Here is a 17972-nt window from a genome sequence, read left to right on the forward strand (position 1 = left end):
TAAAAGACTACAACAGCCTCCTTCCTGTTCTCCATGCTTCCATTTCTTCCCTGTACAGTCTACTGACACAGTGATCAAAGTAATCGCTTCAAAACACTAGCCAGATCTTGTTGCTTCTCATTGCACTAAAAATAAAATCCATAATTCATATCATGACTTATGAGGCCTTATATTTATCCATGATCCGGTAGTCTTCATGCTTTCTCTCCAGCTTTATTTCCTACCCCTTTTCTCTCATTCATCATACTCTAGCCACACTGGCCTTCTCGTCATTCCTTGAACATGCTAAACTTATTCGTGCCTCAGAGACGTGGCACTGTCTCAGGCTGGCACATTTTCCTGCAGACCTTCTTATCTAGAGGCAGATGCTTTCTAGAATGGTCTTCACTGACATACTGCCCCCATCATTCTCTTCTACATTGTTTCTTTACATAGCATTTCTCACTTTCTGTTACTATTTTGCTTTTTCATTTATCTTGTACTCTCTCTTATTTGTTGATATGGCCCCCATGTAAAGCCCAGTGCTAGCACATAGAAGGTATTTTTTTTGAAGATTTTATTTATTGATTTTTAGAGAAGAGAAAGAGAGGTGGAGTGGGGGGAGGAGCAGGAAGTACCAACTCATAGTAGTTGCTTCTTGTATGTGCTTTGACCTGGCAAGCCCAGGGTTTTTTAAACTGGCAACCTCAGCATTCCAGGTCATTGCTTTATCCACTGGGCTACCACCGGCAAGGCAGAAGGCATTTGTTTGTGCAGTATGTGAGTGTACTCTGAGGCCAGAAAGGTGCATTTCAGTCGTTCAGCAGATATTCAACCCCCTAATATAGGTCAGGTATTATACTAGGTACTAGGGATACAAAGTTGGCCCTGGCCAGTTGGCTCAGCAGTAGAGCGTCGGCCTGGCGTGCAGGAGTCCCGGCTTCGATTCCCGGCCAGGGCACACAAGAGAAGCGCCCATTTGCTTCTCCACCCCCCCCCCTTCCTCTCTGTCTCTCTCTTCCCCTCCTGCAGCCAAGGCTCCATTGGAGCAAAGATGGCCCGGGCACTGGGAATGGCTCCTTGGCCTCTGCCCCAGGCGCTAGAGTGGCTCTGGTTGCGGCAGAGCGAGGCCCCGGAGGGGCAGAGCATCGCCCCTTGGTGGGCAGAGCATCGCCCCTGGTGGGCGTGCCGGGTCAATCCCGGTCGGGCGCATGCGGGAGTCTGTCTGACTGTCTCTCCCCGTTTCCAGCTTCAGAAAAATACAAAAAAAAAAAAAAAAAAAAAAAAGAGTCAACCTGGAACACTGAGGTCGCCAGTTCAAAGCCCTGGGCTTTCCTGGTCAAGGTACCTACGTATGGGAGTTGATGCTCCCTGCTCCTCCCCCCTTCTCTCTTACTTCTCTCTCCTTTCTAAAGTGAATAAATAAAATCTTTTTAAAAAAAAGATTAAAAAGCTTTGGCATAGATGTGTTCACAGACCCTTTTCCCTTGGTTTCTCTTGAGCATAGCTGAGGCAGGCAATCTTTCACAAGAATTTACCAAGCAGTATAAGACAAAAATGGAGAAGTAAACAGGAGACCCTAAGAGGCAGGAATACAGCCAGTCAACTGCCCTTCTACCCAAAAGCCTTAGATGTAGTGAACTAGAGTTCCCTTAAAAGTTACCTACCAACTGGCTGCTCTGAAAAGCCATCTTTGCATTGTTCCTGCGTCCGCCTCTCTGCTCGCCGCAGCCACCTTCGCTGCGCGCCTCCTCCGCTGCCGCAAATTCCGGCAGCTTTTTCGCCAGAGTCTTCGAACTCTTGGTTTTTGTTTTTTTTGTTTGTTTGTTTTTTAAATCCGCTGCACCGAATCACCGGCGTGCCCCACCATGTCAGACGCGGCCGTGGACACCAGCTCCGAGATCACCACCAAGGACTTGAAAGAGAAGAAGGAAGTTGTGGAGGAGGCAGAGAATGGAAGAGATGCACCTGCTAATGGGAATGCTAATGAGGAAAACGGGGAGCAGGAGGCTGACAATGAGGTAGATGAAGAAGAGGAAGAAGGAGGGGAGGAGGAGGAACAGGAAGGTGATGGTGAGGAAAAGGATGGTGATGAAGATGAGGAAGCTGAGGCAGCTACGGGCAAACGAGCAGCTGAGGACAATGAGGATGATGATGTTGACACCAAGAAGCAGAAGACTGATGAGGATGACTAGACAGCAAAAAAGGAAAAGTTAAACTTAAAAAAAAAAAAAAAAAAAAAAAGGCCACCGTGACCTATTCACCCTCCACTTCCCGTCTCAGAATCTAAACGTGGTCACCTTCGAGTAGAGAGTCCCGCCCTACCGCTCACCCAACTTGGGCAGCGCCACCGCAGATGACACGCGCTTGCCACCACCCAACCAAAACCACAACGTGAATTTGCAACAGGGGAGGAAAAACCCAAAACTTCCAAGGCCCTGCTTTTTTTCTTAAAAGTACTTTAAAAAGGAAAAATTTGTTTGTATTTTTTATTTACATTTTATATTTTTGTACATATTGTTAGGGGTCAGCCATTTTAAATGATCTCGGGATGACCAAACCAGCCTTTGGAGCATTGTCTGTCCTACTTCCGACTTTACTTGTGGTGTGACCATGTTCATTATAATCTCAAAGGAGAAAAAAAACCTTGTAAAAAAAGCAAGAAAACAACAAAAAAACAATCTTATTCCGAGCATTCCAGTAACTTTTTGTGTATGTACTTAGCTGTACTATAAGTAGTTGGTTTGTATGAGATGGTTAAAAAGGCCAAAGATAAAAGGTTTCTTTTTTTTTCTTTTTTTTTTGTCTATGAAGTTGCTGTTTATTTTTTTTTGGCCTGTTTGATGTATGTGTGAAACAATGTTGTCCAACAATAAACCGGAATTTTATTTTGCTGAGTTGTTCTAACAACAACAAAAAAAAGTTATCTACCAAGAACCTTTCTCCAGGGCATCTTGACCACTTTTTGGTCCAGAGTAGATAAAAAACATGGCTAGCTGTCCCCTCACAGTTTTCTGAACTCTGCCTTCCCTCAAGTTATCAGTGTCATGATAGAATTTGTGTCTTGGGTAACATTTTACTCCCTCTCCAAAAGGTAAGGCTTTGTTCTCCAGACCCAACAATTACGAACAAGATAATACCATGGATTCCTACAGTGGAACTTGTGTAATATGTTAGGTGATTTTAGGTGTTTCAAAGTCAGAGTAAGAACAGTGAGAATTTTTTTTAAGTGAGAGGCGGGAAGGCAGAAAGACAGACTCCTGCTTGTGCCCCAACAAGGATCCACCCAGCAAGCCCCCTAAGGGGTGATGCTCTGCCTGCCTGGGGTCCTTGCTCTGGTGCTTGAAGCCAAGCTATTCAATATTGTAGCACCTGAGGTGAAGCGCTGCAGCCATCCTCAGCTCCTGGGGCCAACTTTGCTGGAACCAGTTGAGTCATAGCTGCAGGAGGGGAAGAGGGTGAGAGAAGCAGATGAATTCTTCTCCTCTGTGCCCTGACCGGGAATCGAACCCAGAACTTACACATGCCCGGCCTACGCTCTACCACTGAGCCAACAAGCCAAGAAAAAAAAAATTTTTTTTTTTTCAGAGACAGAGAGTCAGAGAGAGGGACAGACAGGGCCGGAGAGATGAGAAGCATCAATCATTAGTTTTTCGTTGCGCATTGCGACACCTTAGTTGTTCATTGATTGCTTTCTCATATGTGCCCTGACCACAGGCCTCCAGCAGACCGAGTAACCCCTTGCTTGAGCCAGTGACCTTGAGTCCAAGCTGGTGAGCTTTTGCTCAAATCAGATGAGCCCGCGCTCAAGCTGGCAACCTCGGGGTCTCGAACCTGCGTCCTCTGCATCCCGGTCCGATGCTCTATCCACTGCGCCACCGCCTGGTCAGGCAAGAAAAAATTTTTTTTTATTTATTTATTTATTTTTTTACAGGGACAGAGAGAGTCAGAGAGAGGGATAGATAGGGACAGACAGACAGGAACGGAGAGAGATGAGAAGCATCAATCATCAGTTTCTCGTTGTAACACCTTAGTTGTTCATTGATTGCTTTCTTATAAGTGCCTTGACTGTGGGCCTTCAGCAGACCGAGTGACCCCTTGCTCAGCGACCTTAGGTCCGAGCTGGTGAGCTTTTTTTGCTCAACCCAGATGAGCTCGTGCTCGAGCTGGTGACCTCGAGGTCTCGAACCTGTGTCTTCTGCATCCCAGTCCGACGCTCTATCCACTGCCCCACTGCCTGGTCAGGCAGGCAAGAAAAATTTTTTAAGTTATCCAATTAAGAAATATGAACATGGGTACAATATAGAAAATAATTAATTTGCTTATAAACACAGGGCCCAGAAAATAATTTGACAGTAACCTTGAAATTGAATATATACTAGGCCAGGTACTGTACTAACTGCATTATTATGGAAAACCACAAGAGAAACCATTCTATCAGATACATGTTACCAGTACCCCCATTTTACATATAAAAGGAAAACTGTGGGATGGAGGTTAAGTAGTTTCTGCAAAATCACAGAGCTTGTAAGTAACAGCAGGATTTGAACCAAAGTGATCATGCCCAGGCACTCCCAAGTTCCTAGTCATGATTTGTACAGTAAACATTTAGCTGGTATTAGATAATAGTTGTGTTTATTGTAAGAATAGGACTAATTTACCTTTCCTCATCAGCACCATCTTCTGATACTTTTCCTCTGAAACTTCTTTTCATATCTTCTGATTTGTTCAAAAGAAAACCAATTTCTAATTTTAATGTTTCCTTAATAAACAGAAACTCACATTCTTACTATACAAAAAGAATGTTCTAGTCTGTTAATAATTAAACCCCAATACAATTTTCTACCAATTCTGTGTATACCAGTGTAAATTTAAATAATCAGAAAATGCTATTGATCTTTTAGTGGAGCAAATTTGAAGGTTTATTTTTAATTCCATAGAAAATGTTCCACAAGTAATAAAAAGATACAGAATGTATTATTATAATAAATTTCCTTAAAAAACAGTGAGAAAATGATTCCTTTTTTTTTTTTTTTTTACAGAGAGTCAGAGAGAGGGATAGATAGGGACAGAGACAGGAACGGAGAGAGATGAGAAGCATCAATCATCAGTTTTTTGTTGCAACACCTTAGTTGTTCATTGATTGCTTTCTCATATGTGCCTTGACCGTGGGCCTTCAGCAGACCAAGTAACCCCTTACTTAAGCCAGCAACCTTGGGTCTAAGCTGGTGAGCTTTGCTCAACCCGGATGAGCCCGCGCTCAAGCTGGCAACCTTGGGGTCTTGAACCTGGGTCCTCCGCATCCCAGTCCGACGCTCTATCCACTGTGCCACCGCCTGGTCAGGCAAAATGATTCCCTTTTCCTCTTTCAGTCCTTCCAGTTCTATTAGGGAAGAAGACTCAGTTGGGTGCTCTATCTACTGAGGCAACCAGCCAGGGCCTCTTATTGTTCATTTTAAGGAGAGCTCCAAGTCACTGACACAAGTATGTGGCTAGAATTGTGTTTCATTATTATTGGTGTCTATTTAAGTTTGTAATCTAAAGATTCCTTTTTGGCTTTGGCCGGCTGGCTCAGTGGATAGAGCATTGTCCTAGCATATGGATGTCCCAGGTTTGATTTCCAGTTAGGGCACACCGGAGAAACGACCATCTGCTTCTCTCTCCCTCCCTCTTCCCCTCTCTCATCCAATGGCTGGATTGTTCCCAACATCAGCCTCAAGTGCTAAAAATAGCTCAGTTGACTCGAGCATTGGCCTCAGACGGGTCACCAGCTGGATCCTGGTCGGGGCGCGTGTGAGAGTATTGTCTCTCTATCTCCCCTCCTCTCACTTAAATATAAATAAATAAATATAAGAATTTATGTGTACAACATTGTGACTAGGTTAATAACTCTGTATTGTATATTTGAAAGTTTCTAAGAGTAGATCTGAAAATTTCTCATAAGAAAAACATTGTACCATATTAAATTTAATTTCTTAACTAAAAAAATAACTGATGATGGATGTTAACTATTTAACTAGACTTATTGCAGTGATCATTTCACAATATATATATAAATAACTCAATAAATATTGAGTCATATTGTATACCTGAAATTAATATAATGTTACATGTCAGTTATAGCTCAGCTTAAATTTTTTTTAACAATTTATATAGTAAATAAATTTGGCTTACATAAGATTATAAAGTGAGTAATAATATAGATTTTTTTCAACCCCCAGTCCACAGACTGGTGCTTGTCCGCCAGAAATTCCGTGCCAATCCACGAAAGATTTAACCACCCTGATGTTGTATGAAGATTATAGAGTCTGTAATCATTGGGTTTCTAATCTTCATATAATCATAGGGTCTTCATACAACATCAGAGTGGTTAACTCTTTTGCAGACTGGAACAGAATTTCTGCTGTACTGGCACCAGTCCATGGACCAGTGGTCAAAAAACACTGATATAGATTGTGTAAAAACATAGCATAGCATGAGTTACGAAAGCAGTAGAGGAAGAGTGACTGAGGTTGCCAGGATGTAACAGTATGGCATTCCACCCTAACTGATGGTGGCACAGTGGATATAGAGCATTGACCCCAAACACTGAAGTCTTTAATTCAAAACTCCAAGGTTACTGGCTTGAGCACGGGATCATCCACATGATCCCAAGTCTCTGGCTTGAGCCTGAGGTCTGATCCCCAGTCAAGGTACACACAGGAAGCAATCAATGCATAACTGAAGTGAAACAACTACGAGTTGGTACTTCTCACTCTCTCTTCCTTTCTCTCTCTCAAAAATCTTTTTCTCTTTTTCTCAAATCATTAAATTAAAAAAAAATAGTATGGCATTCTATTACTCAGTGCCAGCAGGGTTCAAAGACAGTGTTATTGAAGCAGATTTTTTTTTTTTTTTTTGGTGACAGTGACAGAATAAGGACAGATAGGGACAGACAGACCGAAAGGGAGAGAGATGAGAAGCATCAATTCTTTATTGCGGCACCTTAGTTCATTGATTGCTTTCTCATATGTGCCTTGAGCAGGGGGCTACAGCAGACCAAGTGACCCCTTGCTCAAGCCAATGACCTTGGGCTCAAGCTGGCGACCTTGGGGTCTCGAACCTGGGTCCTCCATGTCCCAGTCCGACTCTCTATCCACTGTGCCACCACCTGGTCAGGCAAAGCAGGTTTTTAACTCAGATTTTTTATTTTCCTCTCTGTAGTGGAACACATGATCCAGAAGAACCAGTGTCTTTTCACCAACACCCAGTGTAAGGTTTGCTGCGCCTTGCTCATTTCGGAGTCCCAGAAGCTGGCACACTACCAGGTATGCCATAGTACCTTTAGAACTGGCTTACTTTCCAGACCCAGTTCCAAGCCCCCACTTCTCCCTGGATTGCATAGTGAAGGGGAAATCCTTTTTAGCCACCCAGACATTGCCTCCATGCGTGTTAACTGTAACTTAAAGACTGATGTAATTTTTCCAGTTCTCATTTCTCCCATCCAAATCAGGCTATTATACTTAATATGTTTCCTTGTAGCCTGTTTAGTAGAAAGTAAGCACTTCGGCTTTAAATAGACCAGAGTTTAAATCACAACTCTGCTACTCATCTTGGGCAAGAATCCTCATCATCTTCAGCCTTTATTTCTTCATCTATAAGATAGAGATGATGCCTGACCTGTGGTGGCACAGTGGATAAAGCGTCGACCTGGAACGCTGAGGTCGCCAGTTCAAAACCCTGCACTTGTCTGGTCAAGGCACATACGGGAGTTGATACTTCCTGCTCCTCTCCCTTCTCTCTCTCTCACTCTTTCTCTCTCTCTCTCTCTCTCTCTCTAAAATGAATAAATAAAAAATAGTGATGGTAATCATTTTCTCATAGATTGTTGTGAAGATTAGATTTGACAGCATGTAAGGTGCCTTGAACAGAGTAGGAACTCGGTAAACTCCCATACCCTCTCCTGCTCAAAAGTTTTGTGAGGATGAATCAGGTAAAATCTAGTAAGTGTTTTAGAGTGCCTAGATATGAAATGGCATTTGGCTATCTTTGATCTTTTTCCTGGGTTCTTACAGAGCAAAAAACATGCCAACAAAGTGAAGAGATACCTAGCAATCCATGGAATGGAGACATTAAAGGGGGAAACGAAGAAGCTAGACTCAGATCAGGTAATTCAGCTGCCATGTTGAGACTGCTCGCTTTCTGGTGAAGCCAGCAGGCAGGTTGGTGTGGTAAAAGAGCATGGGTTTTGAGTCAGACTGACTTGGCCAAGTCTTATTACTTCTCTGAGCCTTGATTTCTTCCTCTATAAAAATGAGGATGCTAATGTCAACTATGTTTTAGGATTTTCCTAACTAAAATGAGGGAAGAATAAAGCACCCAACAGAGAGCCTGGCACATAGTAGGAGCTCAGTAAATGGAGCCATTGCAATACATTACCACCCAATAGTTTGTTGGAGTAGGACTAGAAACTGCCCGTTCACTACTCAAGGAAACAAAATGGAAGGAGGCCCAGGCTACCTGCTTTCTCAAGGTCAGGAGAAGGAGCTGAGTTGAACATTTAAATGTTTTGAATAAACAAATAGAAGGAACACCTTTCCAGATACCTGTTCTGATAGAGATATTAACATATTTGCTTTTTGGTTTAGAAATACTGTGGGAATTATGCTGAAATAATCCCAGTCTCTGAAGGGTACTATAATTTTTGTTCCATTGGAGGATGTGTAAATATGGGATAAGTCTACAACGGTCAGCAAACCACGGCTCATGAGCCGCATGCGGCTCAATCAGATTGATGACATTTTCAGCAAAGGCCAGCTTAGTAAATAACCCTAATTAAGTAAATAACAATGTGCCTACCTATATAGTTTAAGTTTAAAAGATTTGGCTCTCAAAAGAAATTCCAATCGTTGTGCTGTTGATATTTGGCTCTGTTGACTAATGAATTTGCCAACCGCTGGATAAGAAGTCAACCAACTAGGCCTCAGTACTAGCTCTGCAACTTACTGGTTGGATGACTTTGGATAAATCACTTAACCGGTGTGTACTTCACTCATAAAATGAAAATAGTATTGCCTACCTCCTAAGGGTATTGTGAGGTAGAATTTCAATTCCTAGTGGACACTCAGTGAGTTTGTAAACTGTGCTTTCTGTTACAGTGACCACAGGTTTGAAAGGGCCATGCTCATCCCTTCTTCACTTCGCTAGACTGACCCTCTAGTTGCCTTTCACCTTGTGATTCAGAATTCAGAAAGTCAGCCCTGGCTGGTTGCTCAGTGGGTAGAGTGTCGGCCTGGTGTATGGACATTCCAGGTTCGATTCCTGGCCAGGGCACACAAGAGAAACTACCATCTACTTCTCCCCCTCCCCCTTCTCTCTCTTCCCCTCTCACAGCCAGTGGCTCTAATGGTTCAACCATGGCCCCAGGCCACTGAGGATCACTTCAGTTGATCTGAGCATGAGTGCATCAGCTTCAGGCGCTAAAAAATAGCTCAGTACTTGAGCATCGGCCCCAGATGGGGTTACCCCTATTGGGGTGCATGTTGGAGTCTGCCTCACTGTCTCCCCTCCTCAGCTAAAATAAAAAAAAGAAAGAAAGAAAAATCAGAAAGTCAGGATCAACTCCCATGGCCCTGGCTGGGCAAGTCACTTTACCTCTTTGTATTTCAGTTCCTTCAAATCAGGGTAGGTTGGCAGTTAAATAAGATCATAAACTCCTCCCCATGCCCCAGTAAAGAACTATCCAGTGCACTCTCCCTCCCAGGAGCATGTCCTTGCCTTTCTCTTCCCCTGGTTCTCCCCCTACTTAAAGAAAAAAAAAACCTATCCAGTCCAAAATGTCAATAGTGCCAAGGTTTAAAATGCTGTCTTGTTTTCTCGTAATCATGATCAACCAATAAAACCCAATGATCTGCTTGTTCAACAAACCCTGAGCATCTGCCATGTGCCAGACTCCAGCAGGTGTTAAGGATGGGAAACAGACAAGTCAAGCAGCCCAAGCCCAAACGTTAAACTTTAGTTCACAGAAGTCTCTCAAGCGATGACGCTGTCAATTTAGGGTGACAATGGTATGCCAGAGAGTTCTATTTCATGTACGCTGGGAGTACAGAGGAGGAACAAAATTAATTATTATTGGCATATTCATACAAAGTGGCTTGATAATTGTTTATTGAATGATTTTCTGAGTCAGTCTCCTAGAAGTGGTAATAGTTCACCTGGGCCTTGAAGGCTAAGCAGATAATATGCCAGGCAGGAAAAAAGGGAAGATTATTCTGGGCAGCAGGAATGGCCCAAGAAAAGCAAGAAAGCACAGAGCAAAAATGACGAATGGTATGAGTTAGCTGGAGAAGAATCCAGAAAGGTAGGTTGGGGTAGTATGCACACGGGGCCTTGGATGCCCATTCTCCTATGGGCATTGGGGAACCATTGAAGATTTTTGGCCGGGCAGTGGCGTGATCAGACCTGTGTTCTTTCTCCCAACCAGAAGAGCAGCAGAAGCAAAGACAAGAACCAGTGCTGCCCCACCTGTAACATGACCTTTTCCTCCCCTGTCGTGGCCCAGTCGCACTACCTGGGGAAGACCCACGCAAAGAACTTAAAGCTGAAGCAGCAATCCACTAAGGTGGAAGGTACTGGTTTTCCTGAGTAGTGCTATGTCGGGACCCCTCCCGTCCTCAGGGCACCAAGACCAGGTGCCCCAGAATGCTCACTGGGGCCACAGACTTGGAGAGGTTGAATTGCTTTTGAGAGCCCTTAAAAATATTAAAATAGGCCCAGCTTCATTGAAGTGCAGCCTCAGGGCTGTTCTGACCTAACTTCCCTTTCTTTGGTTACATCAGTTTTTCTCTGTAGAGGATTCTTAGCCCTGAGCTTTTGTTCTGACTAATATTATAACTCGGGAGTGCCGAAGTCCTCCAGGCTATGCACACCATAAGAGCATTCTACTTCCTACCTCTTCCACTTAGATTTTTCCCTCCCAGCATCCACCTGCCCTTATCATCATGTTTGAGGTTGAAAGCCACAACCTTGTCTTTTTTGTGCACAGTTTATGCCCTGCTCACTTTAATCCTCAAAGTTGCCTCTTCTCCTAAGGTAGGGACTTGCCTCTCAAAGCTCAGTACTTCAGTGCTGCTGCTACTGCCCAGCAGGCTGTGTTCACAGCTACTGTGACTTCATTCCCATTACAGTGACTTCCAAAGTGGTCTCTTTACCTTGTCACCACTGGGCCACACTTTCATCTCACTAGCTCCTGACTTTCTGGGGTTTTTTAACCTCTGCTAACTGCAGTTAGTCAATAGTTGGAAGTTCTTTGATCTTTATTTTTTCTTGGTAATTTTTGCTTCTCTCCTCATTTTGGACCAAGAAGTAGACTATACTATCTAAAATACTTACTATCTTTTTTTTATATTACTGTATTATGAAAGCAAAACAATAGCGTTTAGAGGGCTTTGAAGATACAGTAAAAACATCACTTACAATTTTATAACTCTTATCACACCCAGAGCTAGTTATTCATGCTGTGAAACAACAGAATGTGGACTCTGAACTTGGAGACACTCAGGTTTAAGATCCAGGGTTGCTATTTACCCTTTATATGACTTCTTCATGCCTGAGTTTCCTCACCTATAATGTTGATAATGCTTTCTAATTCATAGATTGTGAGGATGAAATAGTATGTATGGAATCTGGGACATAACAGATGCCCAGTAAATGACAGCTGCTATGTTAGTATCATCACCATCAGTAAGGTAGCCATTGAGTGGAATTCCCCCCCACCAAATGCAGTAGTTGGTCAGACAGAGCATATCACTGGCCTTGCTTCTGGTTTGTTCATTATTAAGTTATACTGCTACTAATTGCTTTAGTTTAAATTCACTGTTCATAGTACCAAAAAAGATTAAACATTAGGCCAAGAGAAATCAGATTAAGAACAGAACTTGATAAAGTCACTCACTATCTTTACACGGACTTATTTTCCCATAAGTGGGGAAATTCCCTGGAATAGCCTGATCCCAAAGATTCCATATTCAAAAAATTATTTTCCATATGCACTTTTGGCCTTTGTCACATGCCAGAATACATTTTTATGTAGTTGTAATCATCATACATGTATCCTGCTTTTACTTGAATTTTGTAGTTTAAGTACATTTTCTTGTTATTACATGAGTTTATAACTATATTTCTGAAATTAAACATTTTTAGTGTAAAAGTAATACAAGCATGTTGTAGAAAATATGGAAAATATAGATAAATGGAAAGGAAAAGTACCCATCATTTTACCATTTAGAGATAAACCACTATTAATATTTTATAGTACTCTTTCTCCTATAATCTTTTGTTATGTGTATGTGTGTATATCTGTTTTATGTATATCTAGATTAAATTCATGTATATGTCCATATAAACATAGAATACTTTAAAGATTGTTTTTATGAAAACGATGCATACTCATTATAAATAGTTCTAGTTCAAACAATTCAAAAAGTACAAAGAGGACAGTAAAAGTTCACCCAAATTCTACCAGCAAGAGAAAAACATTGTAAACATGTTGCTGACATTTCAAAATACCAGTACACACCTATAAACTATGTATCTGTCTTTTCATAATGATATATGTGTAATTTTTTATACTCTTTTCATTTTAATATAACATCTGTATTTCCTCATGTTATTAAAAACATTTTTGTAAACATTTTAAATGACTAAAATATTTCATCATACCACATTTAACCATACTTCTAGTGTTTTCCTCCCTCCCCTTTTTGGTATTTATAAATAATTCTACGGCAAGCATCCATATAGAATACTCTCCATATTTCAAGCTGTTTCCTGAGAGAAAACTTCCATAGCTCTCATTTTTATTGGATGTCCGTTAAGTGGTTCCTCTAACTTTACTTAACCAGTCAACTGTGATGCTTCTCTTCAGTGTCTTTTAAAGAATGACACTTATGTCAACCATTATCTCTTTTCTGATTCAAAAATCTACATTCATTGTAGAAAAGTTGAAAAATACCAAAAAACACCCTTCTACTCTACCTATACTTTTGGTCTTTCTTCCATACATCATCAGTAGGTTTTTTGTTGTTGTTGTTTTACAGAGGACAAAGAGATTTCTGTATAACCTTTTCTTTTTCACTCAGTACCCGGCTGAATATTTCTCATAGTATTAAATATGTATTCTGTAGCATGTACATTACTTTTCAAGTGACTTGCTGAAACAAGGGCCAAGGAAAATCAACAGCCAGAGAAATTAAGATTCCCTGTACTGGAAAATCACTGTGGGAAAAGTCAGCAAGTTTCTCTGGCTTGCTAAAAGTCCTCAAGACTTCCCCACTAAAGTGGTACCAAGATGCACGAGCACCTAAGCCACCTGTGCGTACTGCTGAGCTCCGCCCTCCTCCACCCATGCTGGGGACTCTAGGCCACATTTTTAAAGCAGTGGTTACTAGATCCACACCATCTTGGCCATGTGGCCTGATTAGTGAGTAACGGCATCCACTCTGTACGACAGCAGCGTGACTTGTGGTCAGAGTTAGGACATCTTTTATCTATAGGAGGCTTACACATATGCACACACTATAGGCTGTGATTAACACAACTCATTGACCAAAGCCAGGGGTTTTTCTAAAGGTGAAAGCATGCCTTCAGGGCTCCTTGACACACTCTGGCAGCCTGGCTGAGCAAAGAGGGCATTATCGTAAGGATCACACAGACCTGGGTTCCACGCAGTAGCTGGGTGGTTCTGGATAAGTCGTTTCACCTGAGCCTTGGTTTTTCTTTATGGTAGAGCAAAGTGATACCTAACCCAAGGAGCTGCTCTGAGGACCAAAGAAGAAAGTATACACTGCTCACAAAAATTAGGGGATCAGAGAACATGCCTTTTGTATAGTGCATTTTCACCAGTGAAATAAAAGTTGGTTTTATATCTCATTTGCATAATCAAACAACTTTCTTTGACTTGTCATTTGCTTTTCTGATGTTCTTGTTTAATAAAAAAAAAATCAAATACTTTTTTTTCTATTGTTTCATATTCATTTTGAAATATCCCCTAATTTTTGTGAGCAGTATATGTGTGAGACACATAACTAAATGGCAATATAAACCCTCTTCTCTCCCCACCACAGCCTGGAAGGTCTCCGGGATAGTTGCCCTTTCTAAATGACCCTGCAGGGCCTTAGACCTTCAGTTTCTCTATCTGCACATCAGCTCCTGGCTCTGTGACCGGGATACTGTGAGGATGGGATAAAATACCCGAACTTCTTATCCTCCCCTCTGTGAAGCTCTGGGGAATTCTGAAGGATAAAAAGACGTAACCATGTGCCTCTCCAGTCTGGTGTCACTTGGCAGCCTGAGAGCAAAAATGCAGTGTGACATCAGGACTCACGTGCCTGACAGTTAAAGCTGTGGGACAGGGTAGCACCCCCAAGTCTTCGCTGTTTTCTTAAAGAAAGCTTTCACTGTGTGATTCACACCACAGGACTACATGTGCAAGTATGATTAGTGACCAGCCTTCATTTGCATTCAGCATACTCGAAAGCCTGGCACCTTCTAGGTCTTTTCATTGTTTCTGTTTGAATCTCTCACCGCAGCTCTGTCGAAACGCCTTACAAACCCTTTCCTTGTGGCCTCCACCTTAGCCTTATACCAGAATAGAGAGATGATAGACCCAGACAAGTTCTGCAGCCTCTGCCATGCGACTTTCAACGACCCTGTCATGGCTCAACAACATTATGTGGGCAAGAAACACAGGAAACAGGAGACCAAGCTCAAACTCATGGCACACTATGGACGGCTGGCAGACCCTGCTGTCACTGACTCATCAGGTAAGGTGGCCTGAGGGGCCCCAGCCCAAACCCACAACTGGATCACAGCTGGACCACCACGGCTATGCTTTTCCTCCTTAGGTCTCCTAAGGCAGGAGTGCCAAACTCAAATGCCTGCAGAAACCAGATAGGAAACTTACATAAGAGAGAGAGCCTGGACTGGATATGGTCAGCTGAAGAGTGCAGGCCTGCCAGCCCTAGCCAATTATTACCATGTCTTTAAAGAGAATCTAGAAGCCAGATTTGAATAAGAATTCTCCTCTTTTTTAAATGTGCAACATTGCTTCTCGGCCTTCTGGCTAATATCAAGTATCTGTTCTTATCAGTGTAAATGTGCAACTAAGTTTTAAAATATTAAACCCCAGCCCTAGCCAGGGAACTCTCAGTTGCTTAGAGCATCGTCCTGATATGCCAAGGTTGCAGGTTGTATCCCCAGTCAGGGCACATACAAGAATCAACCTATGAGTACATAAATAAGTGAAACAACAAATTGGTGTTTCTCTAAAAATCAATGAGTAAAAAGTAGTTAGGTCCTGGCTGGGTAGCTCAGTGGATAAAGCATCCCGGGTTGTGGGTTCAAACTCCAGTCAGGCCATGCTCAAGAAGCAATGAGGCCTGACCTGTAGTGGCACAGTGGATAAAGTGTCAACCTGGAAATGCTGAGGTCGCAGGTTCGAAACCCTGGGCTTGCCTGGTCAAGGCACATGGGAGTTGATGATTCCAGCTCTTCCCCCCTGTCTCTCTCTTCTCTCTCTCTCTCTCTCTCTCCCCCTCTCTCTCTCCTCTCTAAAATGAATAAATAAAAAATAAAAAAAGAAGCAATGAGTACACAACTAAATGGAACAACTAAGTGGAACAAGAAGTTGATGCTTCTCTTTTTCTCTCCCTTGCCCACCCCCCACTTAAGTAAATGGAAACATTTTTTTGTAAACATTTTTTAAATGTCAAACCCTGTGAGATTTGGGTCAAACCACCAGTTTGTAACCTAATTTAAAACTTCCTGTCATCCCCATTCCTTGTGTGAAGGGCTCAACAGCTTCTGCCAAATTTTAGTGTCCTCAGGGCCCCTCCTTTTCCAGCAGCTGAGGCCAGCCTATATTCCTCGGATAATGTTAAGAAGTCCATTCTGACTCAGAATATTAGCTATACCCACGACCTCAAGATGCTTGCTCGTGAGCATCACCAGAGTGAGCGTCCATAAAAAGTTAGGACCCCGGCCTGACCTGTGGTGGCGCAGTGGATAAAGAGTCAACCTGGAAACGCTGAGGTTGCCGGTTCAAAACCCTGGGCTTGCCTGGTCAAGGCACATATGGGAGTTGATGCTTCCTGCTCCTCCCCCTTCTCTCTCTCTCTCTCTCTCTCTCTCTCTCTCTCTCTCCTCTCTATAATGAATAAATTAAAAAATCTTTAAAAAAAAAAAAAAAGGTAGGACCCTTCCCATCACGGTAACTACTCACTGCCTACAGGAAGGGAGGGGAAGAGAGGAAGATTATTTTTTCATTCAGGCAGTGAATATTTATTGAGCACCTACTGTGTTTCCTCATTGAGGTACAGTAGTGACCAAGACTGACAGTTCCTGTCTCATGGAGCCCATGTGAGCATTGGTGTTGGTCCTCAGGGCTTCCTCCCCAGGCCACGGAGATCCAGCACTTGAGGCCCCCATGGCATCCGGGTACCAATAACTTGGCCTCAGGGAAGGTGCTTCCCAGAGTGTTCTGTGCTGTTCCCACAGTACTGGAGAGGTGAACATACAGATGTCTTAGATGTTCCAGACCACATAAGAGCATGGAGAGGGATCATGGCTAACAACCCTTCAAACCCCAAAGAAACCATACAACACAGGCCGTCCTTGGGCAAGACTGACAGATGAGGAGGGTGCAAAGCAGTGGCTCTAAACAAGGTGGGGGGCTCTTAAGCAGGGCACCAAGGATTGAAGGGCCCCGCTTTACACACCTTCAGAACTGGAAAGAGGTAACTGATACTTACTTACCATTCCCACATACAAGCACTGCCTTCCCCTTTAACAGGATGGACAGTCTCATGGGCTGAGGAGTCTGGAAACCTCAGTACCAAGTTTCTTAGAATCCCACTTCACAACATCCTCCTATTCTGGCTTGTGACTGATACCAGCATAACACTCAGCTGTCATGCCCCCGGGGTCTCTCGCAGCTGACCCTTCTTTGCCCTAGCTCCTGCTCCTTGATTCGGCCCTGCCCTGGTCATTCCTCATTATCTCTTGTCTCTGGGAAGGACTCAGGTACTACAGTCTTTGGGCTGCTTATCCATCCTGTTCTTTTATCTCAAGCCAAAGCCTCCTTTCTCTATCCACCCTCCTCCGTTTGTCTGAATTACATAAGTAATACTAGTACTGTAGCCTTGATCTTTTTTTTTGCTTGCTTAAGGCATCTGCTTTAAAGGTCAGTCAAAATCTTTCTAGGCAGAGGAAGTCAAATTGTATAACTTTTATAATCAATAAATCAAAATGGACTACACACAAAAAGCCATAGGCAGAGGAGTAGGGGCATTACATGCCCCTTTATATTTACATATACATTATAATATAATCTCCACAGCATTCCTATAAATAGGCATGGTTTTCCTACTTCACAAATAAGAAAGATGAGACTTAGAGTGACGTGGTGAAGGATATCCACATGTTGTGACCTGTTGTTGATTGGTGACAACCTCAGCAGGGGTCTCTAGCTCTGTCTGGCTCCAAAGCTCCTTCCTTCTTCCTCCAGCTCTGAGTGTACTTAGCAGAAGGCTTTTCAGTCACAGGACATCAGCAGAGACACTGGGCCAACGCTGACCCCTTTCTCACAGAAGTAGGCTGTTGACCTAAAGTATGCAGGCAGTGACTTCAACTGACAGGTTCTGCCCTAGCAAAGGATTTAGATTTGTTAGTGGCTTGACTTTTCCTGGCTGGCTTCAGTTCAGCCGAAGTTTCTTCCTTCATTCCCTCATTTATTCTACCAGTCTTCCTGCATTTACAGATGGCTGTTACAATTCTGGGCCTTAGGCTAGATGCTCCCATATGTAACTGCCTGATTTAATTCTCACAATAATTCTGTTGTACAAGTTTTATTCTCCCCATTTTACAGATAAGGACATTAGGGTCAGAAGGATGAGGCGATTTGTCCTGGGTCCCACACTAGGCAGCAGTGGAGCCAGCACTGAAATAGGTCAAGCTCT

The 17972-nt window shown here is 42.9% G+C and overlaps 2 protein-coding genes across 6 annotated transcripts in view; both read left to right on the top strand.

The window, feature by feature from the left end:
• ZNF346 (zinc finger protein 346) overlaps positions 1–17972 on the top strand; it is a 54596-nt gene that overhangs the window by 26049 nt on the left and 10575 nt on the right. For 2 of the 5 annotated variants that reach the window (XM_066272309.1, XM_066272311.1), the window contains exons 2-5: positions 7183–7286; positions 8034–8126; positions 10442–10586; positions 14547–14780. The exons of 1 other annotated variant lie outside the window; for it this stretch is intronic. In XM_066272309.1, the coding sequence (XP_066128406.1) occupies positions 7183–7286; positions 8034–8126; positions 10442–10586; positions 14547–14780 (576 nt within the window). The remainder of the gene's footprint in view (positions 1–7182; positions 7287–8033; positions 8127–10441; positions 10587–14546; positions 14781–17972) is intronic. 2 more of the 5 variants (XM_066272310.1, XM_066272312.1) reach the window with 2 other exon arrangements.
• On the top strand, positions 1652–2876 carry LOC136333324 (prothymosin alpha-like). Its single transcript, XM_066272319.1, has one exon. It carries the CDS (start codon positions 1848–1850, stop codon positions 2172–2174), a length of 327 nt encoding a protein of 108 aa, XP_066128416.1. The 5' UTR covers positions 1652–1847; the 3' UTR covers positions 2175–2876.

The sequence above is a fragment of the Saccopteryx bilineata genome, chromosome 4 (genome assembly GCF_036850765.1).
Source record: "Saccopteryx bilineata isolate mSacBil1 chromosome 4, mSacBil1_pri_phased_curated, whole genome shotgun sequence".
Taxonomy (NCBI): Eukaryota; Metazoa; Chordata; class Mammalia; order Chiroptera; family Emballonuridae; genus Saccopteryx; species Saccopteryx bilineata.

Bases quoted from the DNA above. Each gene is read 5' to 3' on its own strand.
- LOC136333324 (XM_066272319.1), top strand. From the start codon at position 1,848: ATGTCAGACGCGGCCGTGGACACCAGCTCCGAGATCACCACCAAGGAC.